Source organism: Chanodichthys erythropterus, chromosome 8 (assembly GCF_024489055.1).
Source record: "Chanodichthys erythropterus isolate Z2021 chromosome 8, ASM2448905v1, whole genome shotgun sequence".
NCBI classification, from domain to species: domain Eukaryota; kingdom Metazoa; phylum Chordata; class Actinopteri; order Cypriniformes; family Xenocyprididae; genus Chanodichthys; species Chanodichthys erythropterus.
In genome coordinates, this window is record NC_090228.1 from 23,596,089 (window position 1) to 23,614,714 (window position 18,626).

The window sequence follows — 18,626 nt, forward strand, 5'->3', positions numbered from 1 at the left end:
TTTGTTCTTTTTTGTTTTAATTAACAAGCTTCTCCTGTGCACTCAGACAAGTCCCTGTCTTCATCCTTTGACTCCACTGACTCACAGGACACACTCATTATTGAAGAAAGGTTTTCATGTAACGTTACACGAATGAGGCTCGATGATGAAGCTAAAAAAGGTGGGCAACACGTTATTACTTATGCATTTGAGGGGGAAAGAAAAAAACTGTTGAAACTAATAAATCAATTAAAAAAATCCAACATTAGTTTGATCTTTATACGATTAAACATTTAGAAAAATATGTATAAATCTTAAGTATTTTTACATGATATTAGATATATAGATAGATATATACATTTTTTTTTTATTTATTTTGCAGTACTGTACATCACAACCAAGGAAGGTGAATGAGAAATATGCCAGAGTAATTGTGGTGTTCCTGTATCTCAGTGACCCCTCCTTCAAAAATGGCTACGTAAGTATCACACATTTTCTTTTTCTTTTTTTAAATTTTTTTTAAAATTTTTTTTAAATGGTGTATTTTGCTCTTGGATTTTAAAACTTTTTTTTCTTCTTCTGTGCTTTTGTCTTTCTAAGGAGCATTGCTATGTTGGTGAAAATGCCACCAGTTACTTGCCATGGAGAATCAAAACTATACAGAGAGGCACTGCTAAAGCACAAGCAGTATCATTTGAAGGTACAAAATGAAATGAGAATTTTATTGTGTCATCTTTCACGGCAGTTTTATTGCCATGGAGTTGCATTAAAGGGTTAGTTCACCTAAAACGAAAAAGGTCTGTCATTAATTACTCACCCTCATGTCGTTCTAAGACTTTTGTTGATCTTCAGATCACAAATGAAGATCTTTTTGATGACAGAATGCTGTCAGATTTCTTTCCATAGACAGTCTTTGCAACTGACACTTTGATGCTTTAAAAAGTTCATAAAGAGATTGTAAAACTAATCCATATGAATTGAGTGGTTTAGATCAAATTGTCTGATGAGAATCGGTCACTTGTTATGATGAACTGATTTAATTTTTGCTTTTTCTTGCATGTAAACATTGATCAGTGAACATACGCAGAAGCTCGACCGAAACTGAATAATGCACAAGAACCGTGCTGGTTACGTGCTGCATAACCAGCGTTTGAGCTTCCGGATGAGGTTTGGTGTTGTGTGTTATTAAGGTTTGGTTGAGCTTCTGCTTATGTTTGCAGATCAATGTTTACATGTGAGTAAAAACCTAAATTAAATCTGTTCATCATAAGCGATCAAGTCTCTTCAGACAATTTGATCTAAACCCCAATTCATATGGATTAGTTTTCCCATGTCTTTATGAACTTTTTGAAGTGTCAAAAGTATCAGTTGGAAAGGCAGTCTATGGAAGGAAATCTGACAGCATTTTGTCATCAAAAATATCATAATTTGTGTTCCAAACGAGAACAAAAGTCTTATGGGTTTGGAACGACATGAGGGTGAGAATTTAAATGTCCCTTTAAATGTGACTAAAGATTAACTTAATATAGCATTCTTTAAGCAGTGTTGATCTTAAAATGCTTTTGTTGTTCATTGTTCATCAGGAAAAGGATTGTCTTGTCAAGGCCAGAAAAGGCGTCTACATCTCATGTATGGAGATCTTGTCTTTTAGAAGGTTTGTTTTTATTTATTATTATTTTTATTATTATTTTCTTGTAGTTTTCATTATTTAACATTAGTCCTCTGCAATTTGCTTGGCTTTCTCAGAGTGAAACGAGCATTGAGGAGCATCTTCAAGACATCGCTGGAAGTGCTTAGCCCTATCACCTGGCTGTTGAAACCAAGAATTCAGTTCACCAGTTCTTCATTCTTGATCAACATGTCATTCCATTCAAGTCAGTCTTTTTTTGATGCCTTTTGATGATATTTTTAATGGGATTAATTCACCCAAAAATGAAAATTCTGTCATTAACTCTCCCTCATGCCGTTCCAAACCCGTAAGACCTTCGTTCATCTTCAAAACAACAATGAAGATAGCACATTCAAGGCCCCGACAGGTAGCAATGAGACATTCAAGTAATCCATGTTACTCTATTGGTTTAACCTCAACTTTATACACACATTCACACAACGACTGCTTTCATTTTAACAAATCACTCATGCGTCATTGTGCTCTCATGTACTCAAGTCCGGTATTGTGTTGCTTCATAAAACTGTTAAGTTAAAGTAAGTTAAATCAACAGAGTCACATGGGTTACTTTAATGATGTCTTTACTGCCTTTCTGGGCCTTGAAAGTGGTAGTTGTGTAGGCTGTTAATGAAGTGACAGAAGTCTCCCAGATTTCATCAAAAATATCTTCATTTGTGTTCTGAAAATGAACAAAAGCCTTACAGGTTTAGAATGACATGAGGGTGAGTTAAGGAGAGAATTTATTTTTTGGTGAACTAACATTTTAAGGCACACTTTGTTTGTGGCACCATTTATAAAACTATTCTACACAAGATGTACACTTTTATTCAGACCACAGTGTACAACAAAGATGTTGACAAAGTGGAAGTCATTGTATTGCTGAGGTTAGAGCAAGACTGCTTAGCTAGGTGGTTCAACAGATTCTGTACTGCATATAGTGATGTATTGTCATTTCATGCAGATGTGATGTATTTTTGTGCATATACGTGTATGTTTCTTGAGCCTGATAACGTTTAAATAAATATTTTAAATGTGATGTCGTTGAACTTGTTTTCTTTTCTGTTTTAAAAACACCAATAGGGTTTTAAAATTTGAGAATTTTTCACTATTACAAATGTAAATAAACTCTACATAAGTGAAATATTAACACTAATCTGAGTTAATTTTCCCCTAGTGTTAAACTCTAGTAACACCAAACAGAGTTAATTTCTCCTAGTGTTAAACTCAAGTAACACTAAAAAGAGTTAATTTCTCCTAGTGTTAAACTCTAGTAACACTATTCAGTGTTGAGCAGTGTTAAAGTTTTACTCAAAATAGAGTTAATTTAACTCTGAAAATTTAACACTATGACGAGAGTCAATTTATCACCAATTCTGAGTGGGACCAAATACACTCGGGCCGAGTGTTAAATTTGACTCTTATAGAGTTCATTTAACACTGCAAAATTTACTGTGTATGCATGTTTCCTAGTGTTTAAATGAGTGTATTTGTGCTAGTGTGCATTTTAATAGTGGAATTCTGTCTGTAAACCAGTTATCTGTAAAAAGTTATTCTTGTCTATGCCTTTCTGATCTGTCGAGTTTGGTCTCTCTGTAAAGCTCCGGACACAAGCTACTCACTGAGATGTGTCACACAGCTGACAAATGCATTTTTCTATGTGTTTAATGATACTGTGAAGAACACACTCCATTAGAAGATCTGATCTGATAGTCATAAATCATTGGATTAAGTCGTGAGGCCAAACAAAGGGAAAGCTTTCCCGCCAACTTTGCACCCATGTTATTGGCTAACCCACCTCAAGGAGGTGTGTCGGCTTATCTGTCATAAAAGCAAAGACGCACAATTTCTTGAGTGTTCTCTCCCGATTGTCTCACGAGCTTCTCGTGCACGTTTTTCTCCGGTGACCACGCGCTGCCATCGCGCTCAGCTCCGGGACCGCCATCTTTCAGCGAAACTCACTCTCAAGTCCTCAGTTTAAACTTTCCCGCGGAACGGAGGAAGCCAACGAACTGCACCAGCACTAACCTGAAATTCGACACACGCAACCAATGCAAGTATACTGCCGTTTCTCAATCTTAGATGATGAAACTGATTTCCGTGCTGGCTTAGGACTGGTTGTGAGTTTGCTACTTGCCTTCTCTCTTTCCTTCTCTACTTCCACTCTTGTACATAGGTGTGTATTTTCTTGTATATATATTTAGATGTATAACCTCTGTATTCGTAGTTTGCATATATTAAAACGTTATTCACGCTTGATTGTTCGGTTTGTTCTTTCAGCTGAAAACCAAGTCACTTTAACGTTTTTCGATCGCTTTATGCTTTGATGCTATAATAACAAGTTATTTTCATGGCCAGATAATAAGTCTGTTTATAATATTCTGTGAGGGACTTAGTTTGCTGGACAAACGAACAGTTTCTCTAAATAATTATTAAACCAGAACTAATCATATATGTAATTGATTATAATTCGTTGTAACGTCTGGATGGATCCGTTCAGAGTCAATAAACTTTGGAGTTTTCAGAACGCTTTTAACCTGATGAACTTTGTTTCTTAATCACTAAATCGGCTCCGAACTGTCTACTAAAGATGAGCCCACTTGACACCTTTGTGGCCCTCCGAGGTAACACAGCAGGCCCAATTTCCTTGCTCTTAGGACATCAAAGGGGCCCCTCATGTGGACTACGGGCCAGATCCACATTCCAGCACCCACACACACTGGCACACACAAAAAACACACACACAGACACACATACAGAAACACACAAACATACACTTTTAACTGTATATATATATATATATATATATATATATATATATACACACTACCACTATGCTGAAATATATATTTCATATATTTTAGGGCCTATGCATGTTTCCTAGTGTTTAAATGAGTGTATTTGTGCTAGTGTGCATTTTAACGATATAATTTTGTCTGTAAACCATAACTTCTCTCCTATGCCTTTCTGATCTGTCGAGTTTGGTCTCTCCGTAAAGCTCCAGACTCGAGCTATTTACTGAGGTGGGTCACATGGCTGACATATGCATTTTTCTATGTGTTTAATGATACTGTGAAGAAAGCACTCGATCTCGAAATCCGGTCTGATGGCCATTAAGTATGCAAATTCATCTAGGAGACCAAACCAAGGAACTTTGCCCGCCAAATAGTGCTGCGCATCTATTGGCCGCTACAATTCAGGAGGTGTGTTAGTTTGGGTTTCCATAAAAACAACGACACACACCTTTTTTTGTTCTCCCGGTGACCTCCCGATCGTCTCGTGCACGTCTCTCTCTCTCTCTCTCTCTCTCTCTCTCTCTCTCTCTCTCTCTTCGGTTAAGTTACTTAAGTTTAAACCGCTTTTGAAAACCCCGCCGGAGAAACCCTCTCGGAAAGGACCAAGCCAAGCGCGTTGAAACTGCTACTCACGGACTTGAACCAATAAGCAAGTATTATCATTTACCTTAAATTTGTCTAAACTGATTTCTGTGCTGGCTCTCTCAAAAAGGTTTAACTGTGTAATTTGCCATTCTTTGATCATCTTTCTTTCCCTGTCTTTTCTTCATTATATATGTCTCTATATATATATCTATCTATATCTATCTATCTATATCTATCTATCTATATCTATCTATCTATCTATCTATCTATCTATCTATATCTATCTATATCTATCTATATCTATCTATATCTATCTATATCTATATCTATCTATCTATATATATATATATATATATATCTTTTCTTATATATATATTCTTGTATATATATTTAGATGTATAACCTCTGTATTCGTAGTTTGCATATATTAAAACGTTATTCACGCTCGATTGTTCTGTTTGTTCTTTCAGCTGAAAACCAAGTCACTTTAACGTTTTTCGATCGCTTTATGCTTTGATGCAAGTTATTTTCACGGCCAGAGAATAACTCTGTTTATAATATTCTGTGAGGGACTTAGTTTGCTGGACAAACGAACAGTTTCTCTAAATAATTATTAAACCAGAACTAATCATATATGTAATTGATTATAATTCGTTGTAATTGATTCACAATATATGTTTAATTCCCCGTTGGGTCGATATATGAATCATAATTTATTCATAACCTTATGAATTATTATATTCATATTTCATCCATAAATTGATTAATAACCGCTACATTTCGTTACAATTACGTAGATGAAAATAACAAGACCTGGTTATACTATTATTGCAAGCTTCAAAAGAAAGGGTGCTGTCAAAGATGACAGGTTCCTCCAGTGTGAAAGCCCCTAATATTACCAAGTGAGAGAAGGTAAATTAGGAACTATAGGGGACCTAGGACAAAATGTTGGGGGATCACCACAGCTAACAAAAGAAGGTTGGGATTGAAATTTTTTTAGTTGTACAAACTGTGTACGGTTTGAAAGGTATGAAGTGACAAAAGCTGCACTCAAATCAAGCAAAACAAGAATAAATAAGGACCCTCCATCAGCTGCCATTAACAGATCATTAGTTACTCTCACTGGCGGTTTCCGTAATATATGCTTAGAACGAAACCCTGACTGAAAACACTCAAGATATTATTACTAAGGTGAGCTGAGATTTGAGATGAGACAGAAATCATGGTGCAGAGTGAACGAATGATACAGTCCGAGTTTTAAGAGAGAGTGTCAAGGAGCTACTGTAATTCAAAGTTATAAAAGGAGAGCAAATCCACAGGAGAAGCTTTGAACTTATTTCCACCCAGTAAAGAGCTAGCCAGTTTGGCTACGCTAGTTAGCGTGCTCTGGTCAACAGTCCGCCATGTTTTCCTTGCTGCTCGGGGAGCCAAAGTCCAAAATGATCGTATAGCCTTTGAGTTGTCGTACCTAAAACCCTGTCGAGACCCGCGATGGATGTATTTCGGATGGGGACAAACAACATCCTGATGGGGTAGAGCAGTGGTCTCAAATTCAATTCCTGGAGGGCACAGCTCTGCAGAGTTTAGCTCCAACCAGCTCCTACTCACACCTGCTTGATGTTTCTAGTAATCCTGAAGACCTTGATAAGCTGGATCAGGTGTGCTTGATTAGGTTTGGAGCAAAACTGCAGAGCTGTGGCACTCCAGGAATTGAGTTTGAGACCAGTGGGGTAGAGTGAAGGCGGAGGCTCGACAGAGTAGCACCACAGCCGGTGAAGTTCAGTCACTGTATACAAAAACAGTGAAGTCGCTGAGTGGAACAATGATGAAAAAGCAATCCAAACAATGATCCACAATCAACATTCAACAATTCACATCATGACAGTCAACAGCAGAGTTAATCAGGAGTAGAGAATTATAAAATAAAATGATAAAATAGCTATTTAATAGAAAAAAAAATGTTAAAAACACCAGAGAGCAGCGGCAGCCAAACGCGACAGCGTTCACCCAAAATTCACCTAAGTCTTGGATTCCATACTCAGAAGTTGTCCTCTGCATTTAACTCATCCAAGCTAATGCACACACACAAACTTTGGGTTACCAGTCTGACTCTCTAATCATTAGGCCGCGTTAGAGCATTTTTGCCTATACAACAACACTCCACATGTGGTTAAGTTTTGGTGGAAGAAACTTTTGAAGATCATTTGAAAAAAGCTTAACACATCAAAAGCGTGGCATAGGGCAGAAAGTGTGTTAGTTCAGAAGAAGAAAAATGCCACCAACACTGACCAATTTAGGCAAAATTTAATTCATTCCCACAATTTTTTTTGCCATTGTCGCACAAAGGTTGGCAATGTATTTACAACAAAACAACATGATAGATACATTGGAAAAAGCAGGAATTCCAGTATTCTTGGGATGTATGGATCATTCCAATATGATTTGGCACCAAATTTAAACGGCAAAAAGAGAAAGAAGAGAATTACAGTCTTATTAAAGTCTTGTTCTTGGACCTAGCTAATGCATTTGGGTTTGTCCCACACTCCCTCACATGGTCAGCCTTTGAGCTCTTTCAAGTGCCAACGACCATCATCACCAGTCTACATTAATGACATTATATATAATATATATTATATACCCAAGGAGGGTATACAGGTGCTGGTCATATTATTAGAATATCATCAAAAAGTTGACTTATTTCACTAATTCCATTCAAAAAGTGAAACTTGTATATTATATTCATTCATTACACACAGACTGATATATTTCAAATGTTTATTTCTTTTAATTTTGATGATTATAACTGACAACTTAACTTCAGTATCTTAGAAAATTAGAATATTACTTAAGACCAATACAAAGAAAGGATTTTTAGAAATCTTGGCCAACTGAAAAGTATGAACATGAAAAGTATGAGCATGTACAGCACTCAATACTTAGTTTGGGCTCCTTTTGCCTGAATTACTGCAGCAATGCAGCGTGGCATGGAGTCAATCAGTCTGTGGCACTGCTCAGGTGCTATGAGAGCCCAGGTTGTTCTGATAGTGGCCTTCAGCTCTTCTGCATTGTTGGGTCTGGCATATCGCATCTTCCTCTTTACAATACCCCATAGATTTTCTATGGGGTTAGGTCAGACGAGTTTGCTGGCCAATTAAGTACAGGGATACCATGGTCCTTAAACCAGGTACTGGTAGCTTTGGCACTGTGTGCAGGTGCCAACTCCTGTTGGAAAATGAAATCTGAATCTCCTTTACACTGGACCTCAAGCAATGTGGATTGTGTGCCTCTCCTCTCTTCCTCCAGATTCTGGGACCCTGATTTTCAAAGGAAATGCAAAATTTACTTTCATCAGAGAACATAACTTTGGACCACTCAGCAGCAGTCCAGTCCTTTTTGTCTTTAGCCCAGGCGAGACGCTTTTGACGCTGTCTATTGTTCAAGAGTGGCTTGAAACAAGGAATGCGACAGCTGAAACCTTGCATACGTCTGTGCGTAGTGGTTCTTGAAGCACTGACTCCAGCTGCAGTCCACTCGTTGTGAATCTCCCCCACATTTTTGAATGGGTTTTGTTTCACAATCCTCTCCAGAGTGCGGTTATCCCTATTGCTTGTACACTTTTTTCTACCACATCTTTTCCTTCCCTTCACCTCTCTATTAATGTGCTTGGACACAGAGCTCTGTGAACAGCCAGCCTTTTTTGCAATGACCTTTTGTGTCTTGCCCTCCTTGTGCAAGGTGTCAATGGTCGTCTTTTGGACAACTGTCAAGTCAGCAGTCTTCCCCATGATTGTGTAGCCTACAGAACTAGACTGAGAGACCATTTAAAGGCCTTTGCAGGTGTTTTGAGTTAAATAGCTGATTAGAGTGTGGCACCAGGGGCCTGTTTCATAAAACAAGTTTACCAGATAATCCAGGATTATTTCAGTAAGTCTGGTTTATTGTCAGTTGATTTGGTTCAAAATAATCAGACTAACTGAAATAAGCCAAGCTTATTTGGTAAACTTGTTTTATGGAACGGGCCCCAGGTGTCTTCAATATTGAACCTTTTCACAATATTCTAATTTTCTGAGATACTGAATTTGGGATTTTCCTTAGTTGTCAGTTATAATCATCAAAATTAAAATAAATTAATATTTGAAATATATCAGTCTGTGTGTAATGAATGAATATAATATACAAGTTTCACTTTTTGAATGGAATTCGTGAAATAAATTTTTTGATGATATTCTAATTATATGACCAGCACCTGTATATGTCAAATATTACAACAGTGGCCGTCATACCCCTTTTTTAATATTTGACATTTTGTGCTATAACAACTAAATTAGAAAAGGTTTACATTTATTTTCTATAATAACACATTGGCTGACACATCATCCTGCACATGCTAAACTTATCTAAATATATTACAATTTAAAAGTAAATCCACGTTGTCCTTAAGGGGGGCATCTTCCCCCATCCTACCCTGTAAACATTGCTAAATTTGACATTATACCTATAAAAACTGCACAGAGCAAGAGTGTGTATGAATGCATGCTTGCGACAAAAAGCTGCACGTGTATTACTTAATTATTATTATTATTATTATTATTATCAAGGGCGTAGATTTGGTTTCAACATTGGGGGGGTTGAACGTATGCTGCCTGTTTGTTTTTTTTGTTTTGTTTTTTATATTAAAAAATAATAATCTGTTTTATGTGTAGTGTTATTGGATAATCTATCTATCTATCTATCTATCTATCTATCTATCTATCTATCTATCTATCTATCTATCTATCTATCTATCTATCTATCTATCTATCTATCTATCTATCTATCTATCAGAACTTTATGAAATGTATGTATAATCATTCATCAAATTCTAACATAACGGTGATTCTAAAAAGAAAGAAATTATGTTAAATATTGAAACCGCCAGTAGGCGGCAGCGATTCGCTTTTTTATTGAGTGAGTGAGTCACTTAAATCGTTCATTCAGCCAATTCGTTCAAAAGTCAGATTAATTTAGGAAGAAAACAAACACCGATGTGAATATTTTTGTCATTGATCATTACAGACACTATTGAAAAATGAACAAACAAAACAGACGGCTGTTTTGGTAACTGGTTACAGTTAACTTACACTGATAGTTATGGGGTCCGTGTACGTTTTGATAGTTTGTTTTCCAATTTGAAATGAAATACGCAGAAATAAGAAAACGGTGGTTTCCCGTTTGTTCGTTTGTTAAAAAAAACGGAAAAACGAGATTTAGACTCGATTTTCGTTTTTTCGGGTCACGGATAGAAAATGGAAACACGACTTCAAAACTTTTTCCACATGTGGGCGGTCATTACACACCCCTTTCAGCCGATTGGTCAATCAAATCTGAGCCAGTGACGTCATCTTCAGTTCGTTCAACAAAATAACAGTCCTCTGCCGCTATATCAGTAGATGTCATAAATCGGCTTCCTTCTGTGCAACCTAACGCTAACTTATTTCAGAAATGTTAATCAGCACACAGACTGTTGTAATGCTGTTTGTAGTTTAATATGCATAGTGAAACTGCACTACCCACACAGAGGAGCGGATGAAAAGCACAGATTTAAAAAAAAAAAAAAAAAAAAAAAAAACCTACAGTTTTTATTTTATTCTATTTTGAATAAATAGAATAAATCACAATAAATAAGCAGTGTAAGCAATTTTGAAAAACGAACAATAGCTCATCTCTCTTTATTTATTTATTTTATTTAGCCTAACATTGCCTGCTGAATATAGGCTAATGTTAATAACCCTTTGGTTAAAAGATTGAGGGAATATGTAAAGATCAAACATTAAAGATCAAAATTACAGCTACATAGCTATTTTAATTATGACAAAAATAATATATAAATGTTAAGCCAAAACGAATTCATTTAAAGCTGAACTGAAACAGAAACCGGCGTTATAACCTAGGCTACCTCTCTAATTTGACACAAATCCAAATGTTTCAATATTCACGATTTGGAGGCTAAACTATATTTATTATTTAAACGCTTTTATTGTAGCCTACACAGACTACTTAAAATGAGCAGTATAACTTTTTATATATTTGGTTGAATGTATGTTATTTTCACAGTTAACAGGCTGTGATGTCAAGTTACTAAAACTGATGTTGTGCGCGTGAGGCGCCGACGCGTTCACTTGAATTTTCTTATAAAAGCGGAAACAACTTAAAATACTCAGACATTTATGGTCAAATATATGTAACATCATTCGAATCTGTGAAGGGTTAAATATGCCTATTATTTTTGTACACTCACAATAAAAAACAAAACATTGCTTGTAAAATAAACAAAGAAATTTTCTGCCGTCTTGGTTTCCTTTCTGTGAACTTCTCAAAAATGAATCGACACTCATATTGTCGCATTTTTTCCCCTTTCATTTTGGTAATATGTTAATTAAGTGAAATAAATTTCGCGCATAGACATAGGCTATTTATTCCTTTTATATAATTGAATCCGTTCACAGAAGCGCTGCAGGTGCGTGATGATGATGAATCCTCATGTTCTGTTGTTTATTCTGCTATTTGTTCATGTAGGCTAAAACTAAACCCCTGGGATTTTTTTAATGATTCACAGACATTTATCAAATTTCGTTTAATTCTAATTTAATATAATCTTGTAGGTTAATGAAACGATGATCGCATCAGTTGAAAGTCAGGGGGAAAAAAACAGAAATTATATTGACAAGGCAACAATAATTTTCGTTTAATTTAAGTTTTTCAAAACATCCACAGAACTGCATACAGTAAATTTTCCCGCTGTTTAAGCCACGAATATTTACAAAATAAAATAATTACAAAGATGAGAAAAGTTCTGTTTAATATACGAGAGTTTTTGTTTTGCTGTTGTCCAAGCAATTGACGCAGAATCGCCAATAGCCGTTAAATCGAAATTAAAAGTAAAATGTTCAGGGCCATTTATAGCTAATTCATTCAAAAGCGAAGGAAAGACAGAAAAAGTGAGGATAGCAAGTAAACTGTGACATATAATAATGTTCACTGTGTTCATAAAAGTGTTTAATTTAAGAGATAAAATCTGTATGGCCATTTATAAGCTAAGGAAAACTAAAAAGCCCCCCGATGGTGATACCGTTATTAGGTGTTGCCACCTAGTGGATAGCCTATTTTCTAATATGACTGCATAGTCTACTGCAAAGAATGCGTCGGCTAAATGATTGAACTTAAATGTATAAAATGTTTCAAAACATTAAAATAAGAAAAATAAGAAAAAAAAAAAAAATGAGTGCAGTAGCCACTGATCTATAATAGAGAACAGTCTATCATTATGTATAGCCTATTGATCGGTGGTAGTAGCCCAAAGGATGTCATGCGCTTGGTAACAGATGTAGAGGCATTTACATTTTACATTTTAAAAACACAATGACAGCTTAAAAACAGACTTAATTAAATTTACTGTAGGTTTACTGTAGGTTTTTTAAAACCTCTCTTTTTTTATCTGTGCAAACATATTTCTGTGAAATACGCGTTAGGTTGCACAGAAGAAAGCCGATTTATGACATCTACTGATATAGCAGCAGAGGACTATTATTTTGTTGAACGAACTGAAGATGACGTCACTGGCTCAGATTTGATAGACCAATCGGCTGAAAGGGGCGTGTAATGACCGCCCACATGTGGAAAACGAGTTTTGAAGTCCTGTTTCCGTTTTCTATCTGTGACCCGAAAAAAACGAAAATCGAGTCAAAATCTCGTTTTCCCGTTTTTTTTTAACAAACGAAAAAACGGAAAACGACCGTTTTCTCGTTTCTGCGTATTTCATTTCAAATTGGAAAACAAACTATCAAAACGTACACGGACCTTATGGCTACATTGTAATGGATTAGCTAGCTAAAATATGAGTGTATTACAAAACATTCTCATACCTCCTTCTCAGTACATGCTTTATTCTTTTTAACGGACCAGCGGTTTAATATAGTTGGCTGGGCAGCGGTTCTCTTCATTTTTGGTGCTACCCGCGCTGTCTCATTCAAACAGTACAGCTCCACTCGCGTTGTTTTGGTGAAAGAGCGAGGCGCGTTGGTTGGGCGTTACCAATCGGTTCAATGGAGGGGGAGAATATTTTTGTCTAATTTATTATGACAAACTCATATTTGAATACAAACAAAATTATTGTTACAAAATAAATGAATTCTACATATTTTTCATTTGATCTGCTGTGATTTTCATGTTGAAATATTGGGGGGGTTGTAACTGAAGCATTTGAATATTGGGGGGGTGACCTCCCCCCCATCCCCCCCACAAACTACGCCCCTGATTATTATACATCACTGCATGTTAACCATGCCCCGCTGGTGCATTAGCGTTCATTTAATAGTGTTATTTTGTAAGGCGCATGCATAGGAGTTGCTCTTACTCTGCGTATCCCGTCGCCCACGGCAACCTGCAAGTCTCTTTCAGGATCAGGATAGGTCTAGCGATGTGATCCGCCGAGCACTCGATCTCATCCGGCGACAGTCCTAGAAACTTCGGTCTCATGTAGGGGTATTTGAGCGGCAGGTCCGAGCCACCCGAACGTTCATTATTATTAATAGACGATACAGCCATGATTCCACCCATGAAGCTGGCAACTGCGGATTTGACGCGCGTGAGCATGTCTGCGGAGCGCCGTTTGTTTGTGCGTCTCCTTCTGCCCGATGGTCCCCTGCCAGCACGATCCACAGCCCTGAGACGCGTTGAATGAATCGTGCTCGCTTCACAAATTTTCCAGTCAGTGTCTGAACCAAAGCGGAAACAGTCCAAAGATTAGAGGTCATGTGATCTCATGGATCTGTTTTCTGAGCGGCTTAAACGATGACAGCTTGCGTGGGACTTGCGCAGGACCTGATGATGAATACAGTAATCGCAATCGCTCGCGCTCGACGATTTTTGCAATTATTAAAGTGTGTGTGTGTGTGTGTGTGTGTGTGTGTGTGTGTGTGTGTGTGTGCACATATATACATAAATACACACCCTCTATTTATTTATTTATTTATTTATTTACAGTACAGTCCAAAAGTTTGGAACCACTAAGATTTTTAATGTTTTTAAAAGAAGTTTCGTCTGCTCACCAAGGCTACATTTATTTAATTAAAAATACAATAAAAACAGTAATATTGTGAAATATTATTACAATTTAAAATAACTGTTTTCTATTTGAATATATTTCACAAAGTAATTTATTCCTGTGATGGCAAAGCTGAATTTTCAGCATCATTACTCTAGTCTTTAGTGTCACATGATCCTTCAGAAATAATTCTAATATGCTGATCTGCTGCTCAAGAAACATTTAATGTGTACAATTGTACAAATATTTGTGTACAATATTTTTTTTCAGGATTATGAATAGAAAGTTCAAAAGAACAGTGTTTATCGGAAATCTAATCTTTTGTAACATTATAAATGTCTTTACTGCCACTTTTGATTGATTTAATGCATCCTTGCTGAATAAAAGTATTAATTTCTTTCATTTCTTTTCAAAAAAATAAAAATAAAAATTCTTACTGACCCCAAACTTTTGAACGGTAGTGTATAATGCTACAGAAGCTTTGTATTTCCGATAAATGCTGTTCTTTTGAACTTTCTATTCATCAAGGAATCCTGAAAAAAAAGTACACAACTGTTTTCAACATTGAAAATAATCATAAATGTTTATTGAGCAGCAAATCAGCATATTAGAATGATTTCTGGAGGATCATGTGACACTGAAGACTTGAGTAACGATGCTGAAAATTCAGCTTTGCATCACAGGAATAAATTACTTTGTCAAATATATTTAAATAGTACACAGTTATTTTAAATTGTAATAATATTTCACAATATTACTGTTTTTTACTGTATTTTTAATTAAATAAATGTAGCCTTGGTGAGCAGACGAAACTTCTTTTAAAAACATTAAAAATCTTAGTGGTTCCAAACTTTTGGACTGTACTGTATTTACTTATTTATAAGCTGAGGCCTTTAAACAATCTAAGGGGCCCAAAGTGTGGCCCAAAATCTAATAAACTAAAACTAATATCCATCACACACCATTACACCACCAGATGGTACAAGACAGGATGAATCAGCCTGTGTGAATTTTAGCCTCAGTTTCCTGTGGCACCCGGTGTGTCCTCTGCTGCTGTAGCCCATCTGCTGGTCATTCTCCTCTGACCTCTGGCATCAACAAGGCATTTTTGCCTACAGAACTGCAGCTCACTTTCTAGAGATGGTTGTGCATGAAAATCCCAATAGATCAGCAGTGTCTGAAATACTCAGACCAGCCCGCCTGGCACCAACAACCATGCCATGTTCAGTCACTTAAATCACCTTTCTTCCCCATTCTGATGCTCAGTTTGAACTTCAGCAGATCATCTTGACCATGTCTATATGCTGCATTGGGTTGCTGCCATGTGATTGGCTGATGAGATATTTGCGTAAACAAGCAGTTGAACTGGTGTACCTATAAAGTAGCTGTTGAGTGTAGATGTGCACTATAAGTAATGTAAATGCAGACTAATAGATTCTAATTTTCAAATCCAAATATTTTTTTTTATAAAAGATATGCAAATAATCTTGTAAATCCCTCACTAATTTCAGAATCTCAGTGATTTTATTCTGGCACAAAATATAACAAAACATATATTACATCCATATAATAAATGACTGAATGAATGAATGCAGTCATGGACTGACCAGAACCACCGCAAGGGCAGTGCATCCACACAGGGCCAAAGAGGGACCATGTCTGAGACAGATAGTGATGTGTGTGGGAGATGCCCTGAAAGGGATTTGAGTGATTAATAATCAATATCTATCCTATCCTGCTGAAAAATTAAATATGTTATGTTTCAAATGCAGTAATATTGTATACTTTTTCTCTCAGTTCTCCACATGAAAGGCCCCCAAACTGGCAGATCAGTGTGCTACTTCTTTTCTCTCCAGTACGGTATAGTAGCATAAATTAAATTACATTAATTGTGGAATGTGTATATGAGGACATAACTATCATAAGATGATTGACAGGCCAATTTATGATGACAGGATGCACATAATTATGGGATGAGCCTGTTTGTTCAATATATTAAAAAAAACTTCTGCTACACGCTCAAATGTATGCACTTTTTCTTCACAAAAAGACTCCATATTTCAGGGCATAGTATACGTAAGCAATTAGGGACACGGAAAGATAATTTAGATGCTGATGTATCTCACCTTTTTTCTGAACTAACCTACTGAATTTTAAAATATGTGGCACTTTGGTTTTGGAAACTGCCTCTCAAAAGGACTGAATCAAATAATTTTAAATAATAATGTTGTGCTACAAATAATCCTTATTTGTCAGTTTGTTTGAATAAGCTATTCAATGTTGTAATGTTTAATCAAAATGCCACAACTACCTTGTGGTGAAAAGGAACTTCTCTCTGTTGATATGCAGGATTTCTCCATTCCGTTTAAACCCTCCACCTGCAAGCTTCATGTGACTCCACTTTCGAGTGCAATGCCCAACCAATGAGTCGATGAGTGTGGGGTCTATTTGAGTATTTGATTTGACGTTTGCGATGTCGGTTTGAGCATTTGATTTATCATTTGAGCATTATAGATTTAATTGTGACAGGTTTACAACGGATCGATAATGAAAATTAAATATCAAATACAAATAATTTTTAATTTTATTTTTGGTACAGTTCATGCTTCTCTAAATGAGAAAATTAAATTGCATTTGAGCATTTGATTTCTCATTTGAGCAGCTGTTTTGAGAGTTTGATTTATAATTTGATCCATTAAAGCATTTAATTTTTCATTTTAATTTTGGTATGAAAAAACTTCCATACCATACCACAGGGTCAGGTGGATGCTAGTCTCACGTAGCCAGACCTTCAGACTGACGGCAGAAGGTCCGTGGGCGTGACGTCTGAGGCTGAGACTAGGGGGATGTTGGAGCCTTTTCCAGTGGGATACCATAGACAGAGGTAGATGGTATATTAATACATAGGTAGATGGTATATTAATACAATAAATAATAATTTAATGTGTTATGCTTAATTTGTGTTTATAAGCAAAAAGTATATATAGGAATTAAAAACTGACAAGAATAAACACATATTAACAAGTGTACATAATTGTATTATTTTATCCTGTTTTGCGCTCAGATAAGGTGACAATAGATGCCTCACGAGTTCACTCTTACAAATAAGTCAGATTAAATAAATGGTATGCATATTTGGCATGCTATCTGAGGAGAGGCCTCCGAGCTCTCTATTTTGCCCGAAACCCAGAGTACCCCCCCGTATTCCTGGCTGTGGTAGGAAAAGCCAAGTGTTAGGAGTCGAGTTGGTGGAGGGATGCTGACAACTGTTGAGGAATGTAGGTGAGTTGACTGTGTGTATATATATATATATATATATATATATATATATATATATATATATATATATATATATATATGCTTCCTCTCAAGCTGATAGGATAGACATATGGTACATATGACGAGTTGATTGTATAGATAATTTGCTAGTGCTCCTCCCGAATTTTGTTAATAAAACATCATATAGCACACTCAAACGACTGTTATGATTAGATAAATACATAACCTACAGGTGATTACAAAATATTTGTGAATCATCCACTAAAGTCTCATTCCTTCCTTTCAGCCTTGTTGTCACCTTTAGATTTGTTTTCAGTTTAGTTTTCATGGACTATTATTGTATATTATTGTTTCCTGTGTTTCCTTGGTTGTCACGGTTTAATTTTGTTGTCATAGTTAATCATTGTTTCAATGATTCCTTTAACCTGTCTGTATAGTGAAGAAAGTAAGCACTTGGCATTATATTGCCTAAAAATATCAACAATTTATCTTTTTTTTTTTTTTTTTTATCTAGGGGTGCTGGTACTGGTAAGTACCTGGCTGATACACATTGGGACACTCAATTTTCAGCAACATGATTCAGACAATATTTGTATTCAGATAAAAACGGAAGTGGATGTGGCTTTGGCTGGAAGTTTGTAAAATTACCTGAGAAGCTATTTTAATTCTGTTCCCTTCATATGTTTTCACATAAACCACGTTAAATCTGATCAGAGCAATCAGACTCAAAAACGAATTTCCAAAAATATGATTTGAATAGGATTTCACTTATGAATGTAACTCGAAACAGATTTGTTCACATTTGCTAAATCTGTTCAGATTTTAATTGAATATGCACAAATATCTGATTTGGACTAACAATCTGAACATAGCCAATGTGGACGTCAATAATTTTAGATCAGATTCCAATTGGATATACAAATAATTAAGCTTGATGCTTAAGAATAAGTGATCCTGACACAGGGTGTTCCGTTTAAACAAGGGTTCCGCCAGTAGTGGGCACTCATGCAACGCAAGCAATTACATACGTCCGAGTGAACTAGATGGAGGGAAGTTATAGTGAGGGAAGTGCATAAATTTAAATGCAGCCCAGGTTTGTGAGCTGGTGTTCTGATGAATGTCTGCTGCTTTGAGCAGCTTGTAATGCAGTCTCACAAATGTCAAAGATATGGTCTTTTATTGACAAGCACACATTAATTGTATTTATATATTAAAATTGCTTATACCTTTAATCTAAAGC

General features: G+C 36.1%; 1 protein-coding gene across 1 annotated transcript in view; it reads right to left on the minus strand.

Moving 5' to 3' along the window:
• Positions 1-13,769, minus strand: part of LOC137024622 (protein phosphatase 1H-like) — a 178,058-nt gene extending 164,289 nt beyond the window's left edge. Inside the window, exon 1 of the mRNA XM_067392374.1 lies at positions 13,418-13,769. Within this exon, the coding sequence (XP_067248475.1) occupies positions 13,418-13,656 (239 nt within the window). The 5' untranslated portion in view covers positions 13,657-13,769. The remainder of the gene's footprint in view (positions 1-13,417) is intronic.
• Between the last annotated feature and the right edge of the window lie 4,857 nt (positions 13,770-18,626).